This window comes from Glandiceps talaboti, chromosome 12 (genome assembly GCF_964340395.1).
Source record: "Glandiceps talaboti chromosome 12, keGlaTala1.1, whole genome shotgun sequence".
NCBI classification, from domain to species: domain Eukaryota; kingdom Metazoa; phylum Hemichordata; class Enteropneusta; family Spengelidae; genus Glandiceps; species Glandiceps talaboti.
The window spans coordinates 6750933-6769893 of NC_135560.1; the positions used below are offsets into that span (position 1 = coordinate 6750933).

At 34.7% G+C, this 18961-nt stretch overlaps 1 protein-coding gene across 1 annotated transcript in view; it reads left to right on the forward strand.

Moving 5' to 3' along the window:
• The window catches only part of LOC144443559 (TWiK family of potassium channels protein 18-like), an 83340-nt gene that overhangs the window by 18736 nt on the left and 45643 nt on the right, over positions 1–18961 (forward strand). The window contains exon 2 of the mRNA XM_078133089.1: positions 6756–7162. Within this exon, the coding sequence (XP_077989215.1) occupies positions 6790–7162 (373 nt within the window). The 5' untranslated portion in view covers positions 6756–6789. The remainder of the gene's footprint in view (positions 1–6755; positions 7163–18961) is intronic.

Here is an 18961-nt window from a genome sequence, read left to right on the forward strand (position 1 = left end):
TTTTTTGCTTTCGAAAATATTTCCACGTCGTTGTAAGGTTTTCTGTGTTAAAGTTCGAGCAATAAATGAAGGTACGATTATATACAGATGTCGAGAGCGGACACCATTCTGATATAAACCGCTGTTAGGTAAATCAACGATTTATTCAACCTGATCAAGAAACTGACGTTAAATTACATACTATGTTATATATAGATAGTCTATGCAAGCACCCATTGGTCTTCACGACGACACACATTAATCACTCGATTTTTTATTGCAAAGCTTGGTGACTCAAAAATGTGGCAAGTATAAGCCTGACGCGTGGTGTATTTCCGGACATGGGTCGGTCAACATATATTTATCACGCTGATATATGATAAGAGTATTTGTTATGAGTTTTATAAGCTTAGCTAAAAGCGTGAAATACAAAAATGTGATCTTATCGTTTTTATGACTTAATGTGGTCCAAAACCACGACAAGAAGCAGGAAGAAAAAATAACGACTAAGTGATGTTTTTATAATCATAAAGATAATTCAACATAATGTATCGTCCTTTAACAAAATCACCCCGTGATTCCAACCCATCAATCAATCAATCAATTGATCAACCAAATAGAGAACATGTACATTAATTGTTATTCAGTGAATTCCACATTTCATATTTATCGATTAATAAAAATAGCTACATCATGCTTGTGATAAATATATGTATGTATGTATGTATGTATGTATGTATGTATGTATGTATGTATGTATGTATGTATGTATGTATGTATGTATGTATGTATGTATGTATGTATGTATGTATGTATGTATGTATGTATGTGTGTGTATGTGTGTATGTATGTATGTATGTATGTGTGTATGTGTGTGTGTATGTATGTATGTATGTATGTATGTATGCATGTATGTATGTATGTATGTATGTGTGTATGTATGTATGTGTGTGTATGTATGTATGTATGTATGTATGTATGTATGTATGTATGTATGTATGTGTGTGTGTATGTGTGTGTGTATGTATGTACAATGTATGTATGTATGTATGTATGTATGTATGTATGTATGTATGTATGTATGTATGTATGTATGCATGTATGCATGTATGTATGTAGATAACATACGACATGTATACACTACGTATTAATGGTCCTAATTTATCTGTATTCGTGATATGACTAGGTACAGTAGTCGGGAGACACACTTTTTAATGCTATAGTGTTTGACCCAATCGCTACAATCACCGAATTCAATTGTCGTTTAGAGGACAAAAAGCGTAAACAATTTGAAATATGGTGCTACAATTTATAGAAAGGTCCATTAATCAAGTAGTGACTATTTTAGGATTTGTGTGTTTACGGTACTTTTAGGTTTACATATGATGCGTGTAGTAGATGGTAACATTAATAACGTTAGTTGGACAAGACAACAAATCACCAACACTACTGTATTCAGCTGTTTTCATGTAATATCGTATCTAGTACTAATGCTGATGACGTAATTTCTATCATCCCGAAATGCTTTCAATGTATGTTAGGTTTTTATTCAAGTACATTGCCTATTTGAGTAAAGATACATATTCAGTGAGCACGCTACGACACTGCTACGTCGAATCGTACAATATTTAGTACTATTTTCTAATGATTGTATATTTTTTTCAAGCGATATGTGTAATATTATGTTAAACTCGTTTTGCTTCGTTGTTTTTAATATTCCCACTCTTATAATAACCGCTTCATTTCTTATCAATGATCATATATTTTTCATATAGAATAATGTCATATTGATGTAAAGAAGTATATGAAGTTATCAATTTATTTCAAACTTCAAAGATAGGGAATATATAAAGGACAGATAATTGATGGAAGATTTCAACATCAAGATCGATAAAAACAGGTATACAAGGATACATACACATTGCATAGATACATAGAATGATATACATACATACATACATACATACATACATACATACATACATACATACATACATACATACACACACACTACAAAGTATTGACGGGAAGATGAAGGTTAAATGGTCATGACAGAGATATGAAAATAAAAATGTACGGCCTACACTTGCGCAGCATATAAATAAATGCCCTGGGGCGTTGATTTAATATTTAACAGTTATTTTGTTGTTGTTGCACTTCACGTAAATTAAAGAAAACATTGCAAGACATAGATGAGTTAAAGAAGGTCATAGAAAGATCTAATAACAACAAAACGTGACTGCCTGCCACAACCCCTGTCTTGTACAAATTATAATACAGGTCTCCTATGTATTGAAATTATCATGCATCATTTACCGGTGCTAAGTGGCTAATTTGGAAAGGGGTATGACTTGGGAATATGATAAGAACAGTGCGGGCAACAAAGATTAGTATCACCCACGTATATCAGAAGACATTCAGCTATTCAGTCAGTTGAGGTGAAGAAAAAAACACTTTAAACTCGCATAAAGATAGTTATTGAGTACTTGTGTAGAGATATGGTGAAGTGTTATCCGTTGCTCCTAAAATGAGGGTACCATAAAAAGTGTTTGTTTTATAGATTGATGTGCTAAAAGTGTTTGTTTTGTTGCTTTGCGGTTGTTACGGTCGAGTAGGTTTAAAACCAAAGAGTGTTTCCATCCACGTCCCTGATCAGCAAATGAAAGTTTCATTTCGCAGGGTCACTCCAAACATTACGTTGAAAATTGGCCGTATGTTTGACTTGGATATGATGTAAAGACAAGCGCTAAGCGCAGTAGGTCGAATTCTTCCTGGTTAAAATACTATCACTCGAGGACAGGGTCACAGCTTCTATATCCCAGCGGCTGTCTTGAACTCTACCGAAAGTTCGGAAAACTTATTATTTCAAACACGTATACTGAAAAATAGGAACACTTTGTTGTTATCAGTAATTTATCAGTAACTTGTATCTGATGGCCCGGGTGGAGAACCTTTCGTTGTCGTATCTAATGGACAAAATATGTGTAGAATATGTGCATAGCGATGACTATTCGGTTTTTTTTTTATTTTAGGAGGAGGTATTTAAAAAAATGTGCCTAATGTCATTCCTTCAAACTAGTAAAATATAGCAAACGTATTATTTCCAATCATAAAATCCTTAAAAACGTGTCTGTTAAATACCAGTTTATGTAATTTTTAACAGCTGAATATGTTATATTGTTAAAGGACCCAAGTTATTGCTTACATAAAGACATTTTTCTGGAATTGACCTTTGCGGTAATAAAATCTATGTCGTGTCAAATAAGATTTGATACTATAAAATCTGCTTCAAGACATAACAACCAACGAATAAATGTAGTACCAAGCTCTCAGAAATGCAAATTAGTTATATTTCTCTCTAAAAAAAAAAAGTGTAGAATTTTGGAATTTAATGATATTACGGTAAGAAAGTATTCAAATTAAAATGGCGCGTACATATAGTCATGGTCGTCAGAAGAATTTGTAACACGACCTACCACATGCCGTATAATGTACAGTGAGCATATATTATATCGTTGTACCAGTATAATAGCGCTCTCCGATATAATAACATTTCTAAAAATAACCCCTGAAACATACTGTGCCTCCTCGTGATAGTTTTCCATGGAGCGCAAAATTACAGTCTGGCGTTCACGGTGTTGTTACTACCATTTAAACCTATCAAAACAAGGGGCCAAATGAAAGGAAATTAACGATAACATGAAACTCGTCACATTAGTAGAAATAAAATAACAAACAAGATGGACGGCACTAAAATAATAAATATTCTAAAAAATAAAATAATAATTTCCGATCAATTGTGTTGGTAATGAGTGATTTCCAGACGATTAACGTCTATTGGTATTATAAACAATTAAATATAATACTATCTCGCTATGCCATAATTAAAAAAAAAATATCCGGAAAAATTGAACCTGCACTAGCTGCAACTGGACATTTTTTTATCAAGCAACCAAAGATATCTTGTCCAAAATTGTTTAATTACTAAATAAAAGACATCGCAATTGTTAATTAATATAGTGGTCAATCTTATATGTAGGTAGTATTGTGACATACTTAATCTCGAGCGAAAGCTTTGTTCAGAATCTGTGATCATGTTAGTTTGACTTGCCCCGTTACCTATTTTAGGTAGTGGTAATTAAATATTCAATGTCGAGGTACAAGCTAAGTTTCAGTTGCAGCAATCGCCATACACTCTTTCACAGTATTTTTCAATCAATGATACTTTTTACGTGCAAATTCAATGTGTTCTGGTCGCTGGAGGTTCTGGTATTAGGGTACCACAAAATTCATAACGTTACCGTGTTGTGTGTACAACGACACACATGTTTATGCCTACTTATAGATTATTCAATACATTCCATGATGTAAAAGAGAGGAATTCATATCTAAGAAAAAGCAGTTTCAAAAAGTGGTTCACTTGCATCTTTCTTTGTGTGTTAAATGTGAACATACTCTACAAGGAGACACCAACAATCACTTCAACAAAGATCGTGGTTTGAAAAATAGTAGTTACTTCACCGTACGTGCGAGTACAGGACAAATCGACATTGCGTTCTAACTCTACAAAACAGATATCACGGTGCTGACAATAAGGACTTGTAAAGAGTTCTCCAAGTGCCGGAAGAAGCAGACATTTTACATCAGTTGCATTCAGTATAAAGAAGTAAGGGCATAAAAAACCTAGTTACCGTTGGATAATTTGATGTCATCAACATCCTTTACTATCAATCTTGTCTTCAACGAATGGCCATAAAGTTAATGCATATTGGTACGAATGAATTGATTAATGAAAAAGTCAAATTTATAAGAACCATTTAATAGAGGCAGGAGATTCAGTTCCAACTACAGTAAAGATATCACCGTACCCGTGAGTTACACCCAGATTCTGATTTCGACAGCAATTAAAATTTTTGCTAAACAGCATATGCATAAAAACACACATACACACATTCATATATATATATATATATATATATATATATATATATATATATATATATATATATATATATATATATATATATATATATATATATATATATATATATATATATATATATATATATAAGTAGAATCTTGGTGTTTTCAATGATGGTCTTTCACAAAGGATAAAGGCAAGATAGAAATTAGGTTGAAAACCTGACAAATATCTGAGCACTGAAATAATACGACAAATCGCAAGTTCCAATAAAAGAAACTCGGTAAAGTAGTCATAGAAAGGTAGATCTAAGAAAAGAACCCGAATAAACGTGTAATAAAAGAAACCCGGTAAAGTAGGCATAGAAAGAAAGATCTAAGAAAAGAACCCGAATAAACGTCTAGTTAGATTGTAGGAATGACGTAAATAATTCATTGATTTCATTGGGTTCTAAAGTTCTGAGGTGGAAAGTAATTTCCTCCTTTTTTAACCTCAATTGATCTTCATCACCAGAAACGTTACAAATACCTGAAATAGACCTATCTGATACACTGTAAATACCATTTAACCTTCGTGTTCCCGTCAGCACTTTGCTTGTAGTGTGTATGTATGTGTGTGTGTGTATGTATGTATGTATGTATGTATGTATGTATGTATGTATGTATGTATGTATGTATGTATGTATGTATGTATGTATGTATGTATGTATGTATGTATCTATATCATTCTATGCATCTATGCATACCTGTATATATCGATCTATGTTGAAATCTTCCATCAATTATCTATATTTTTTAAATTCCCTATCCTTAAAGTTTGAAATAAAGATAACTTTATACACTTGTTTTGGTAATAAAGTGCACAGTTACAGGATAAATCCGATTTGGAGATGTTCCAAGACGACGTACAGTGCTCTATACCGCAGTGGCAGAGCGTAATAGTAACTATATATATATATATATATATATATATATATATATATATATATATATATATATATATATATATATATATATATATATATATATATATATATATATATATATATATATATATATATATATATATATATATATATATATATAACATGTTGCTGGCATGTAATAAAATACACTACAGTTAGTAGTTCAGAACGCCTTGAACGTGCAAACATTTGTCTAACAAAACTACTTTGACAATTACAACCCCACAGTCGTATTTTTCTGAACAGAACAATTACCTTATTATCTATTGAAGGGACCTAGATTACTATTGCTAGTTGAGAACTTTCTAATTTTGAAAGCGTGACGTCATTATCTTTTCCGAATAGTTCTAAGTTGATTGCTTTAAAATTTCAAGTTCATTTACACTTATTAGTATCAATTGCCGCATTACATGAAGCAAAAATATGTCTGCTGAATATTCAGCATGTTGGTTACCATGGTCACAACTACGGTATCGACGTGACGGGAATTTAAACACGACGGCGCATCCTTCTGACTGTCAGATAACACGGCAGCGCCCTTCATGGCCAATGTGTGACGTCGAGGTGTCTCTGTACTGGAACTTAGCTAGCTACGGACAATAAAAGATTCATTCGTGCCTTGCACGTGAGTCAGATAGAAAACAATCGGTCAGCACGTCTTCGGTGTTGAAAAGTCACCGTTCAGTAACCCCACGACGAGAAAGACGATCGGTATTCACCTAAACTGACACATCGGCAATGACTTGTTTCTCCTCAGTGTAACACGATGCATGACGCATATAATCTCACTCAGCTGAATCAGTTGAACATTTTTAGTCGCTAGCAGAGCGAGTTAGTATTTATAGCATGGTATAGCTGACTTCATACACTCTCTTATCTCTTACTTCGTAGAGCTTTGTACCGTACGGAGAAAAGACACACGAAGATGGACGAAGAAAACAACCGAAGATGCCGATGCCGTTTTGGACTGAAGTGCAAATTTCTCATCCTCACCATACTAGTTGTAGCATACGTGGTCGGAGGAGCTTGGCTCTTCGCGACTCTTGAGAACCCAAATCAAAAACAAACCGAAAACGACATTAATATGTTACGGGAGAGAATTATTGGGAACTTAACAAATGTCCTGGATATCGACCCAAGAGAGAATGTGACGTTGGAACGCGTCAGGATTTTGCTCAACGACTATCAAACTATGTTATATGCTACTTTCAAGTCAGGTGGTTCTCCCGCTGGTACCGGAATTGAGTGGGACTGGACGACCGGGTGTTTCTTCTGTATAACCGTTCTAACCACCATAGGTATGTAGATAATGTTATATATACACCAGACAACATAGTGGTCTGCGTATGTAAATGCATCTTTACTCACTTCACTGGTACGAAAGTTATAATCACACACACCCACGATCGGTGTCAATCGCAAGCTGAGCGTGAATACCAATATACTTACCCTACATTTATATTGTGTACTACACATTTCGAAATGTTACCGGAATACCAGTCTCAGTACCGGTCACCACACGTATAATAAATGATCAAAAATTGAAAAATTACAATTTAAACAGATAAAAATGTCGGTTTTGCTCGAATAGTAGTTTCAGAATAATTCCGAGTTTATATCGCCAACCAGTATATATCATTAAAACATACAGGGTACAGCAGTATGAATGCTATGAACAGAACTTGGTATAAATAGTCAGTATCTGTGCATGCCGTACGTGCTATCGATGTCTCTCTATATAGCGTTCGAGTTTTACAGTGTTGGACATTAGCTATTTAGGTGCAATAACACCAAACACAATAATACTCAAGCATGAATAGATCTCAGACTCGATTGTGTGTCCTTTCCACACCCTCGTTTAGTGTAAAAGGGCAGGTATTGTCAACAAGATAATAGGGATATTTTTAGTCTTCGATATTATTCTGTTATCGACAATTACCACTTATTTATCAATGCTAAAGTTCACAATTGAAGATGTCACAATTAAACGCATTTTGTGTTCATGTCAGGTCATACGACGAATGTGAATCGAAGCCAAAGTATTCAAAGTTCGTGTGTGTGTGTGTATATATATATATATATATATACATAAATACATACATACATACATACATACATACATACATACAGACAGACATACATACATACAGACATACATACATACATACAGACATACATACAGACAGACAGACAGACAGACAGACAGACAGACATACAGACAGACAGACAGACAGACAGACAGACAGACAGACAGCTAAAGAGATTGAACTTTGTTATAGCTTCTGGTTACATGGAATGAGTTTTTTCTATAGCTTTTCGTTACTCTGAATTGTATTAACTATGTTTAGCAAGGACAATGGTACTGAAAGCAATCCGCTACCTAGTCCGTGATGACAAAATGCCGTAACAAGTTTCTTGCTGTGGATCAAGGCTGTCAACTGCATATCACTTCTCATAATCACGCATTAAACCGGAGAGGCCTTGTCATTACTGCTTACTTGCACCATATTGGGGTCATGACATACACAAACACGCCTTGCAATAAATAATAACGGGATGTACTTTTACTGTGTAAACGTTGCAGATAAACAAATGACAGTAGCCACCAGATTGAAGGAAAAAATAATTAATTAATAAATAAATAAATAGATAGATAAATAAATAAATAAATGAATGAATGAATGAATGAATAAATAAATAGATAAATAAATAAATAAATAAATAAATGAATGAAAAGTTAAATCTTGAAAAGATGGGGAAAAAACAGTTCCAAAAATAGAATCGTTAATGTACTTTACAGCCTCAACCTATTGCAGATGCTGCCTAAGAGCTTAAATAAATTTCTACATTTGGACACTCGATTGTACAGCCCGTTTCATGTTAGTGTTTACCGGTTCTGTTTGATACAACCACACAGAAACTAGTAAGAAACCTGCACACGCTATATCAAGATTGAATGAATACAGTTTCTAGCGACATTTTGTCTAAATGAAATGAACTAGTAAGGTGCCACCATGCAGACATCAAAACATTGGCGCCCACATGTCTGTGTCTAGTCGCAATACATTTAAATGGTATATTTCATTTAGGCAAAATATAGCAAGAAAGACCAGTTATTGGTTTTTGCTTGATTGTATTAAACAAAACAGAGCCAGAGAACACTAACATGAAACGTACTGTAACACGTACGGTATCTATTGAACATGATGTGTGTGTGATATTGAGACGTTGACCAGCAGATAACATGTAACAACATATACCACAATATTAATAGGATAATTGCAATCTATACAAACGTTGCATGTTCTTTTCATTAACCATATTCATATGCATAACAATACAAATGACATATTGCAGGTTTTAGAAGTAGTACCCATTTTTAATAAGCCGACGGTAAAATCTACAGGTACCCTTGCAATGAGAAACGGACAACGAAGTCACGTAGCTAGTTCATTCAACACGCTAAGGATGTCGTTGTTAAAGTGGTAACACGGATACGAGAGATGGGTATTGATGTAGGAGTTTTCACCGATGAGACAACATTACCTTGGTTTTCTACTTGAAAAATAACATCAAACAATATAGACCAAGTCTGTGTTTGTAATTGAATGACAGGGGAAAAAGAAGTAAAATGTGTTAAACTTTGTTATTGTACGTACCGGAAGTGAATAGCAAACAAACGAGAGTAAACACAAGTAACCATTTTTTCAATTATAAGTAAAGACGAACTATTTATGCATACTGATGACTGTTCAATATATTGGGAAGGGAAAGGCCTAGGTCACAGTGAATGCACACAATGGACGTATTAAATATAGAATCAAGTAAGTAAGCACTTTCTCATCCATATTACCACTTTTTTGTTAATACGTATTGCCAATTTAATGTTCAGTTTACGATTTTTGTGACACCAAAGTTATCTCATTTGAAAGATAATTTCCATAAAAACTTAATATTATAAAAGCAGGTAGGTATGAAAGTGGGTTAGGTTATTGTGTTGCCACGGAATAAGGTCACAATTCTGGAGTAATATTTTTGATATGGCTGTCAAAACCTTCACCGTTGTATGTCTATTTTTTAGATATTTTTTGCAAGCCGCCAAACATGCTGATTGTTCTGAATATTTCAATATTCTCGGATTTATTTGAGTTTGAATTGTGGTTTTACAATTCGATCACGTCACGTGACTGTATCTTGCGAGATGTTGCACAATTTATCACAAGGTAAACGTTTACACATTACTGTAAAACATGACTGAGAAATAAATCCAGTAAAAAGTAGTACGGGTACTAAATGATGTATCGGGTGTGAAAAATAAAGATGGCTTTCGTAACTATATATCTCTTTCTGTGTCATCAAATCATTGAAATTTATCACAAATCTGAGTATCTTAAAGAGGTAGAAAGTATGATGCATCTTTCGCGCCCTGCGTTGGCAGACGATGAGGCTCCACACAATGTGTTCTGGATATTTGCATATTTTATGAACCTTGGAAGTTGTAAAGTGAGTGGAAAAACTGAGAAAATTATGGTGTTACAACGACTTGTATTATTTACCTAAAACTCATATCTGTCAACTTGTTAAAGACACTGTGATTATCTGCTTATGTTATGAAATCTCAAATATTTGAAATTTAGTTCCTGAAAATAATATGTGCCAACTTCGACTGCACTTTAAACAGTTGATTGCATGCTACTGTTATACTATTTCACACATCCGAACTGTTCTTCTAGTTTAAGCTTCACCATATTCAATCTTATCGCTGTCCACGTTATAATTATATCATTTTCTTTCACGTTTATTGACATCGAAGTTGCTCCAGCACTACTCCGTGCCTAATGCGTCATATGGAGTTCAGGGTACTTCGCCTACCGCTACCTTCACGAGAATATTATTTTAAACTCATGGTGTCATTAAGATGCGTTCATTTCCGTCTCGTCTTATTTCAACATAATATAAAAAATCCACTTATCTATATCATTCGTGCCAAAGTGATGTAAAAATAAACTAACATACCACGTTTTATCATTGATTGAGAAAATGCCATAAATTTATCTTGGAAATGGATAATAAAACAAGGTAACATAAATCACAATTAAACAAAATTATATACCGTGGGAGATTTGACAGGAATTTAATGGAGTAAATTCAACCATTTCCAGTTTCCCTAATGAAGAAATTATACGACGGAACGCCGATTTGGCACCAAAATTATGCGATTTGCCACATTAGGAGAGTTTGGACAATCATGAATGCCACAGTAATGAGGAACATCGTTTTATTACACGTATTCATCAACACACATAAGCAGGTACTGGAAAGTTTTATTCGTCAACTGTCCTAGAATTATAGAAAATGTTATAGAAAATAATAGCAAACCGATAAGATAAAGGAAAGGAATTTCGAAAAAAATACACATTAACTTCTCAGAATTTACACCATAACTTATTATATTTCTTTATTTGAGTGATTTGATACGTTTTTAAAACTCATAGTGACCTCTTTTTGGTTTTAACTATTGACTGTAAAACTGTACATATACTCGCCATATAAATGTTATAAGTTGATGAAGGATTCGAGTTAACCATAGAACTAGTACTTTGTATATTATATATATTTAATGTCAGAGTATTTCATATAAGTACGTCTATATTTTATGTCGGAATGTACAGATATTAAGTTTTATTTTAGTGTTTGTACTGAAGCTTTGACATTTACATTTAAATTATACCCGATGTACAGTTGACTGAAGCTAAGAGTATCACACGAAATCAGAATGGTTGAATTATATTATAGAACGTTTAGTGAATTTTATATACATAGATACATACATACATACATACATACATACATACACACATACATACATAGATACATACATAGATACATACATACATACATACATACATACATACATACATACATACATACATACGTACGTACGTACATACATACATACATACATACATACATACATACATACATACGCCTACACATAGCTTGTTATTCCTTATGTTCGATCACAGCTCATATTGCTCATATTTTTGTGTCGGATTCAGACTATGTGTGTGGGAGGATTCCCATTACTGTCTATACATTGTACAACTGGTTCGATGTACTTTGTCATTACATAGTCAGCTAATTTCAAGATAGGTGATGTGGGAGTTTTTTAATACATATTTTTTTGTTTAGACTTTCTTAGTTTGTAAACGAGGATAGGCAAATTGACAATGTGTAATTCGAGATAATTACTTGTAATTACGACACAATCTGTATAAAGTTAGATTCTCTAAAAGTAGACAGTGTGTGAAATTGAATCCGATATAATCATATCGTGTTATAATTGCTATCAATAATACATCTCTGACAACATGTCTATCACTTGGTGATTATCACACGTAGTTCGCAAAAATCGCTGGCCGGCCATTTTGAATTAGTTCGTATCGATTTTCAAAGTTGACGGAAAGGAAATATAGGTGTGGCGTTTGCGCTCGTCTTTAAGACACGATGACGTGCCATACACCTATCAACCAGTAAAGAGAACGCTTAGGGCTGAACCATAGGGACACGTAGTATTTCTGTGATATTTGTTTTTCCTTGTCTACAGGCTACATATAACGTTGTGATGACTATATTCCCTTACCTTTATCTGAAAGAACACATAGTATAGAGTATATTGATACATTTGTAGTAGCAGGATTCGTGTGAAATTTTCCTTGGGGAAACAAGTCTAAAAAATAATACGTGTGGGCTGAACGACACGACGTATCATACAATCAACTTTTGCCCCAGGTACCTGCTATACACCATGTAGTACTATATCACAGTCAGACTTACAACCTGTTTGACCTTCTGCAAGTGACAACTTATTGGGAAAGGCCCCTGGAGTGCTCAATATACAGTTTCCCTATAACAACACCAATGTTTATTGATTTGCCTTGAAGGAGGTAAATGTTTCGGACTTTTCTAACATGGATTCAATGGATTAAAATGTGTCTCTATCAGGCCAAATAAAATAATTGTGTGTTTAAAAAATCATTTACATGTAAAACAAAAAGATAAGAAATTCTTTGTCTTCTTGACCTTCATGCATGTCTGCTTTCTTTCCCCAGTGATGTCTGTACATATTTCATCGAACTATCACAGAAGTATTCTGACCGACACTTTGTTTGTTTTGGGGTCCAAGCAATATTTTTCACAAAATAAAATCAATTAAAGATAATATAAAATGAAATACATTCCCAACCTACCTACCCTATTTTCTGAGCCCGTGATATCGGAAACACACAATTATTTTTTTCCGCCATAAGAAAATGAAGCCAGTGCATCACACATTTTTTTTATCATTTACAGTTTAAAATTTATTGGTTAAGGTGGTCTCTGATAAAAATGGACATTCTCGCTAGAGATACAATCCATCAGCTGGGTTTGATTGTATGATGTATACGTGTCACTTTACGATTTTAGAATGTGGTGTCTATTTAATAAAAGCTGTTGAAAATGTAAAGAGATGAAGAAAATAAGAGGGAAAATGAAAAGATAGAAAGAAAGAAAGAAAGAAAGCATGCAAGATAATGATGAAGACATGAGAAGGGATTATTGAGATGAATTGATTGACGGCTAGTCGTATACAATACAATCATATACTATACTATATATGATGAAAATGGTTGCAGTATATAGTCGAGAGACGAACCGTTTGGTTTGAATGAATCTGAAGATCTCTTCATTGCCAATGGTTTGATGTTGAAGATCTCTTCATTGGTTTGAAGTTGAAGATCTCTTCAGATTCAAATCCACCTGATAGTCTCTAGACTACTTGCAGTACAACAATACATACATTCAGTTTTGTCGCTACTTGACGATGTCATGGGGGTAATTAGCAAATAGATATGACAGCATCAATTAGAGTCCTTCGGTATGGCACTGCATTCGAGACACACTAGTACCACTCAAAGTTTTAAAACATTGTACGAATTCTTCTGTCTCCAGTCATTTGCCAAAGTTAAGTTAAAGAGGCTATTAAGTATTTGACTCCAGTGAAAATATACATAAAACCATAATTACACTCTACTAGTACAATGTTAATGTTGATGCATGCCTTCCATGGCGCTGAAATCGTACTCTGCCGTGTTAGCACAGTCGATAGCATTATAGCGGTTTCCTCGACATTTCAGTATACATATAATAAATAATAAGGCCAAATAAGAGAGAATTGTTTCTGGTCATCGCGCGCATCACTCAAATACCCTCGAGTCGGTCTTTTTTTTCGTGTTTGTCCAGCCCAAGCAGTCTGCAGATCCAGGGGAGAAACACAACCCTCCCTACTTCTGTGAAGATAACTGCTGAGCCAATCATGAACAAGCAAATGAGAACTGCCCCACATACACACTTGCTCTAAAGTACTAAATAAAAAGAACAGAAACTGCCATAAATTATAGTAGATTGAGTGTGACAGGTTTGTTGAGAATAGCAAAAATTATCTCGTCGTCGCACCATTTTAGACAACATGTCCTGACCAGAAACAATTCTCTTTTCTTTTGCCTAAATGCGAGACGTTGTATATTATTCCCTGAATACCAGGAAGTTATGTGAATTGTAAGTGATGGCTAAACATGCTTGATAAGTAATTAGTAATTATTAGTAATAATGTAAGTAATTAGCTGTAAGTAATTAGGACACAACAAGTCATTATCTTTTAATCTACACCACAAATTAGCCCCCCACCCCCCCACCCCCAAAAAAAACCAAAAAAAAAAAACCCACCATATAAACTCTGCTCGTACATGGCATGGTGCATGATATATTATCAATCTTGTACAAAACAGTTTATGTAGCGTATTGGCCTAATTTCCCTTTACTACATGTTAATGACCTATAAATCAGTAATTGGTCGGTTCCAATCTCAATGTCGGATGTCGACCAATATTGGCTTTTGTTGCCGATAATTTAGATTTACTTTTTTGAGGCAATTCTGGAACCAATCAGAGTTGAACACTTTAAAAGTTGTACACTATTGTCCGGAAAGAATACCTCTTGAGTAAATACATTTAGATATGACTTAGCCAAAGTGAAGTTGGAAATCAAGATATGGAACCACGGTAGTTAAGTGTATTGTAAGGATTTCTTAACATTGCACTTAGTAAGGGTATGATCCAATTGTCCAATTCGACATCGATTGTCAGGTTTTCCCTTGGGAGTCCAATACGAAATGATTAATTTTTTAACAAATCAATCGTGTGGTCCACGTTACACATTCTGTTTTCATGATTCGTGTTGTCTGTATTCAGCGGCTTTACTATAAAGGAAGTTAAGGGAATTCACGGTCGCCATTAGTTTTATGTGTAAAATCTTTCGACGGGATACAATTGTTAGATAAAGATATGTGTCTATTGATTTTATTGTGTAAGATATATAAAGGTGGTTTAATACATTCCATTAGGGAACTCTGATTTTAAGTTCAGATCTGACACGTACACTGTACTTTAAAACGTGGGTGTCATACTGAAATCAAACCACGAGATTCACAGTCACCGTAATTAACGTGTTTCCATATGCTTATCAAACATGTTGTGCAAGTACCACTTTTACGTATAACTGAGGAAAACCTACAAGAAATGAGATACAACTATCTGCTTAATTAATTGGGTACTAAACCGTAATTTAGTTTGGCAACCTGCCAGGATTAAAAGTATAACACTGAGCCCACCTGCGATTCAGCAGGGTCAGTTCCTTGTATGTGAACATGACAGTTGTTCAGTGATTGTCCAAGATGCATCTCCAGTGACGTGTCCTTTGGCGTACGTTCTTAACCATCCCAAGTTCTTTAAAATAAAATTGAAAATTAGCATTTATTTGCATGGTGTCTGGGTTTACTTGGAGGAAAAGTATTTCGTACGTCATTTATATTTATGCTTGAAAACCAAGTTTTGAACTTCCCTAGTTACTGGCTAAGTTTTCATAGCGTGGGACCCCGAGATACGCCTGTCAGAAATGGATGATAAACTAGTAACGTTTCACATAAGATGCTTCTACTAGTGTGATTCTAGCTTGCTAAATTAACATAGAGACTGTTTCAACACTTACAGTCCGATGTGTTCAGCAGCAAACATGTTGTTGTCTACACTAGTACAACAACAACAACAACAACAACAACAACAACGAGAGAGAGAGAGCGAGCGAGCGAGCGAGCGAGCGAGAGAGAGAGAGAGAGAGAGAGAGAGAGAGAGAGAGAGAGAGAGAGAGAGAGAGAGAGAGAGAGAGAGAGAGAGAGAGAGAGAGAGAGAGAGAGAGAAAGAGGGGGGGACACACGCACAGAGATTTATTTATTACAATATATTTTGAGAGAGAGAGTTTGTTCTCAAATGAAAGGTTTTGATTGTAAACATTAATTAGAATGCATCTACCAATCAGAATTCTGCTGAACTTATAATGGCATTCAATTTCGATGATCAAACATGTTTGATGAAATCACCATTCAACCAATTAGTCCAAGTAATATGTGGATGGACGCTATAATATCACCCCAATATGTAATACTATGGTGCAATCAGATATAAACCGTAAACTTGAGCTGTGTTGTTTGAATTTCGCACTTATTGTTTGCGACTTTATCAAACATGTTTTATCATTGAAAATGAGCGCAATTATAATTTCCGCTGTATTTGGATGTCAATCAGTAATATCATTTTTACTAGTATTATACACGTATCGTGTACTAATCAAACTGCAACGCATTTATTACAGTAGCTGTAGATACTGTAAAATATACCCGTTATATGTTATTTCGAATCATTAACTACAGATCTCGCCACTTTAAATTTGGTGTCATTTTGACAAATCGTTTTCCCACCTATGGTGAAAATCTAGAAACTGAATTATGGTATAAATGAGCACAATGACAAATTTTCACATTACATGTTATATTTTCCATCAACGGCACCATATAGCGCCGATATGAAATGAGAAAAAAACCTCATCTATCAGGCAAATTGAGATATGATTTAGTGGTTAAGATCACACCATGCGGTGAATTGAAATGCGATGATTGCAGTGTTTGTTTGCCTTGCTATCTCTCAAAAACTTGTATGTTCTCAGTGTAGTCTAACATTTTATGCTTTCCTGGTCGTTTCAGGTGCCGAAATCCTTTAAAAAAATTACAATTATATTCAGCGAAGCACGGTATGTCTAATTATCAGTTCATACTGGTAGAGCCCAGATCCTGTATTTAAAAGTACTATGACATCATAACATCATTTGTCCCAGTTAACGAGAGAGAAATGCGCATGCGTCGACAAGATATGGCGAACATTGGAACACGCAATTCTAGAGGTTTCCTGGGCTATGAAACTGTGTATATTCTGTGTATAGCGAGAAACTGTGTATATTCTACATACAAATTCAACCCACTTACACACACACACACGCACGTTTTGAAAATAACACAAAACAACCCCTCTCCTTGTAGAATAAAGGCGTTTAATAATTCTGCCATCATGGTGGGCCAGTTCTTTTATATATCAAACTTTTCACCGTTAAAAGGTCTAAAAAAAACCTAACAACCTGGGGAGTGACTTGATAATCTCTTCAAGACATTTATCAATACTGTAAAAATGCTCGATTAAGTTGAACTTCATACAATTATGTCATTGAACTCTAACTTGGAAACTATGTGATGACATCGGATCTGATATTTGCATGCTTGTGATAGCCCCCAAAACAGCAGGGTATGTAGACAAGTTCCATGACTAGAAATTGTTGACACCAAATGTCACGAATGGTTAAACTTTTATCACAGATCAATATACCTTACACGAGCTGTCTATTACAGTGCGACCTTCGCAGAGTCTACTCAACGGCTTCCTAAGTATTCGAGCTATGATAAGCTTCCCTACTTACACAACCGCTCAATAACATACATTTTAAACACCCTATATACGATACGATGCTCTAAATATTATGTAAATTTTAGTATTCAAATATGAGTTTTGTACAACATTTGCTCAAGGAATTTCTACAGAAAATCTCTACTGGATAGCTTTGAAAGACGAAAAGGAAGGAAGTGTGATTCTAAGGAACACGTAGACACGTGTGACCTGTGACCTCTGTGTCAAAGTTCACATTGCAACTGTGATACACAGGACTATAATTCAAACCCAGGCATTCTGTTACAGTGGACATATATATATTTCAAGTAAATCAACTGTTAATAATTCAGATTTGACATTTGATCGTTTTGCGTCGCATAACCCCATTTTATCAACAAATAGCGTGTAGATACTATAATATAAATGAGTTACTTTCACGCGTTTCAACTTCAAATGACCCGATTGTAACAATAATTATGGTGCATGCACGGTAGGCATAACTTTTTCACGTAACTGTTACAAAATAATAAATATCTGTCAGTCATCTACTCAATAATTATAGGGAAGGGAAGGGGATGGGAAGGGTCAGATTAGCGAAGGAGAGTCAGAACTACGGGGGTCTCTGAAAACTCCCTGAACTTATTTTTCGTTTGAACGCGCGCCCTAACATTCATCGTTCCAAACAATATGTCGTACCTTGAGGCTATCCAGATATTAGCAGGGAGTGCCCCCTATAGCTAATATCCTACATATACATGGATACATGGTCAATAATTGGCGCAAAACAAGCATTGTTCAGCATTGCTACAGCTTCTTGAGCAGTCATGGGATTGTATTTTGTCAGTGGGCAAAACCGACACCTGGGAAAGAAGAATAAGAACAGTTTATCAGAGACGTTATGCGTGAACGAACTCAAAATAGGCGTTCACCTTGGACAACCGTACAGCCATTACACTATAACTTATTAACTATTAATTTGAATACATTTCCGCTTTCATTATTTGCACATTTTCGCGTCGAGTTTTTCTCTGATTTCCGCTACCAAGTTTGACATTTACCAAACCGTTAAGTGTAGTTTCCGACAGCCAATTAGAAAAATTAAATTAAATGTAATTATTGTCCTAGAACGTTGTCATATGACTTGGCCAATTTCCTGTATTTTTGCCGCGGAAATAAAACATCGGAGAAAAATTCAATATAAGAAAGCTTTCAATCCGCATCCTTTTAACT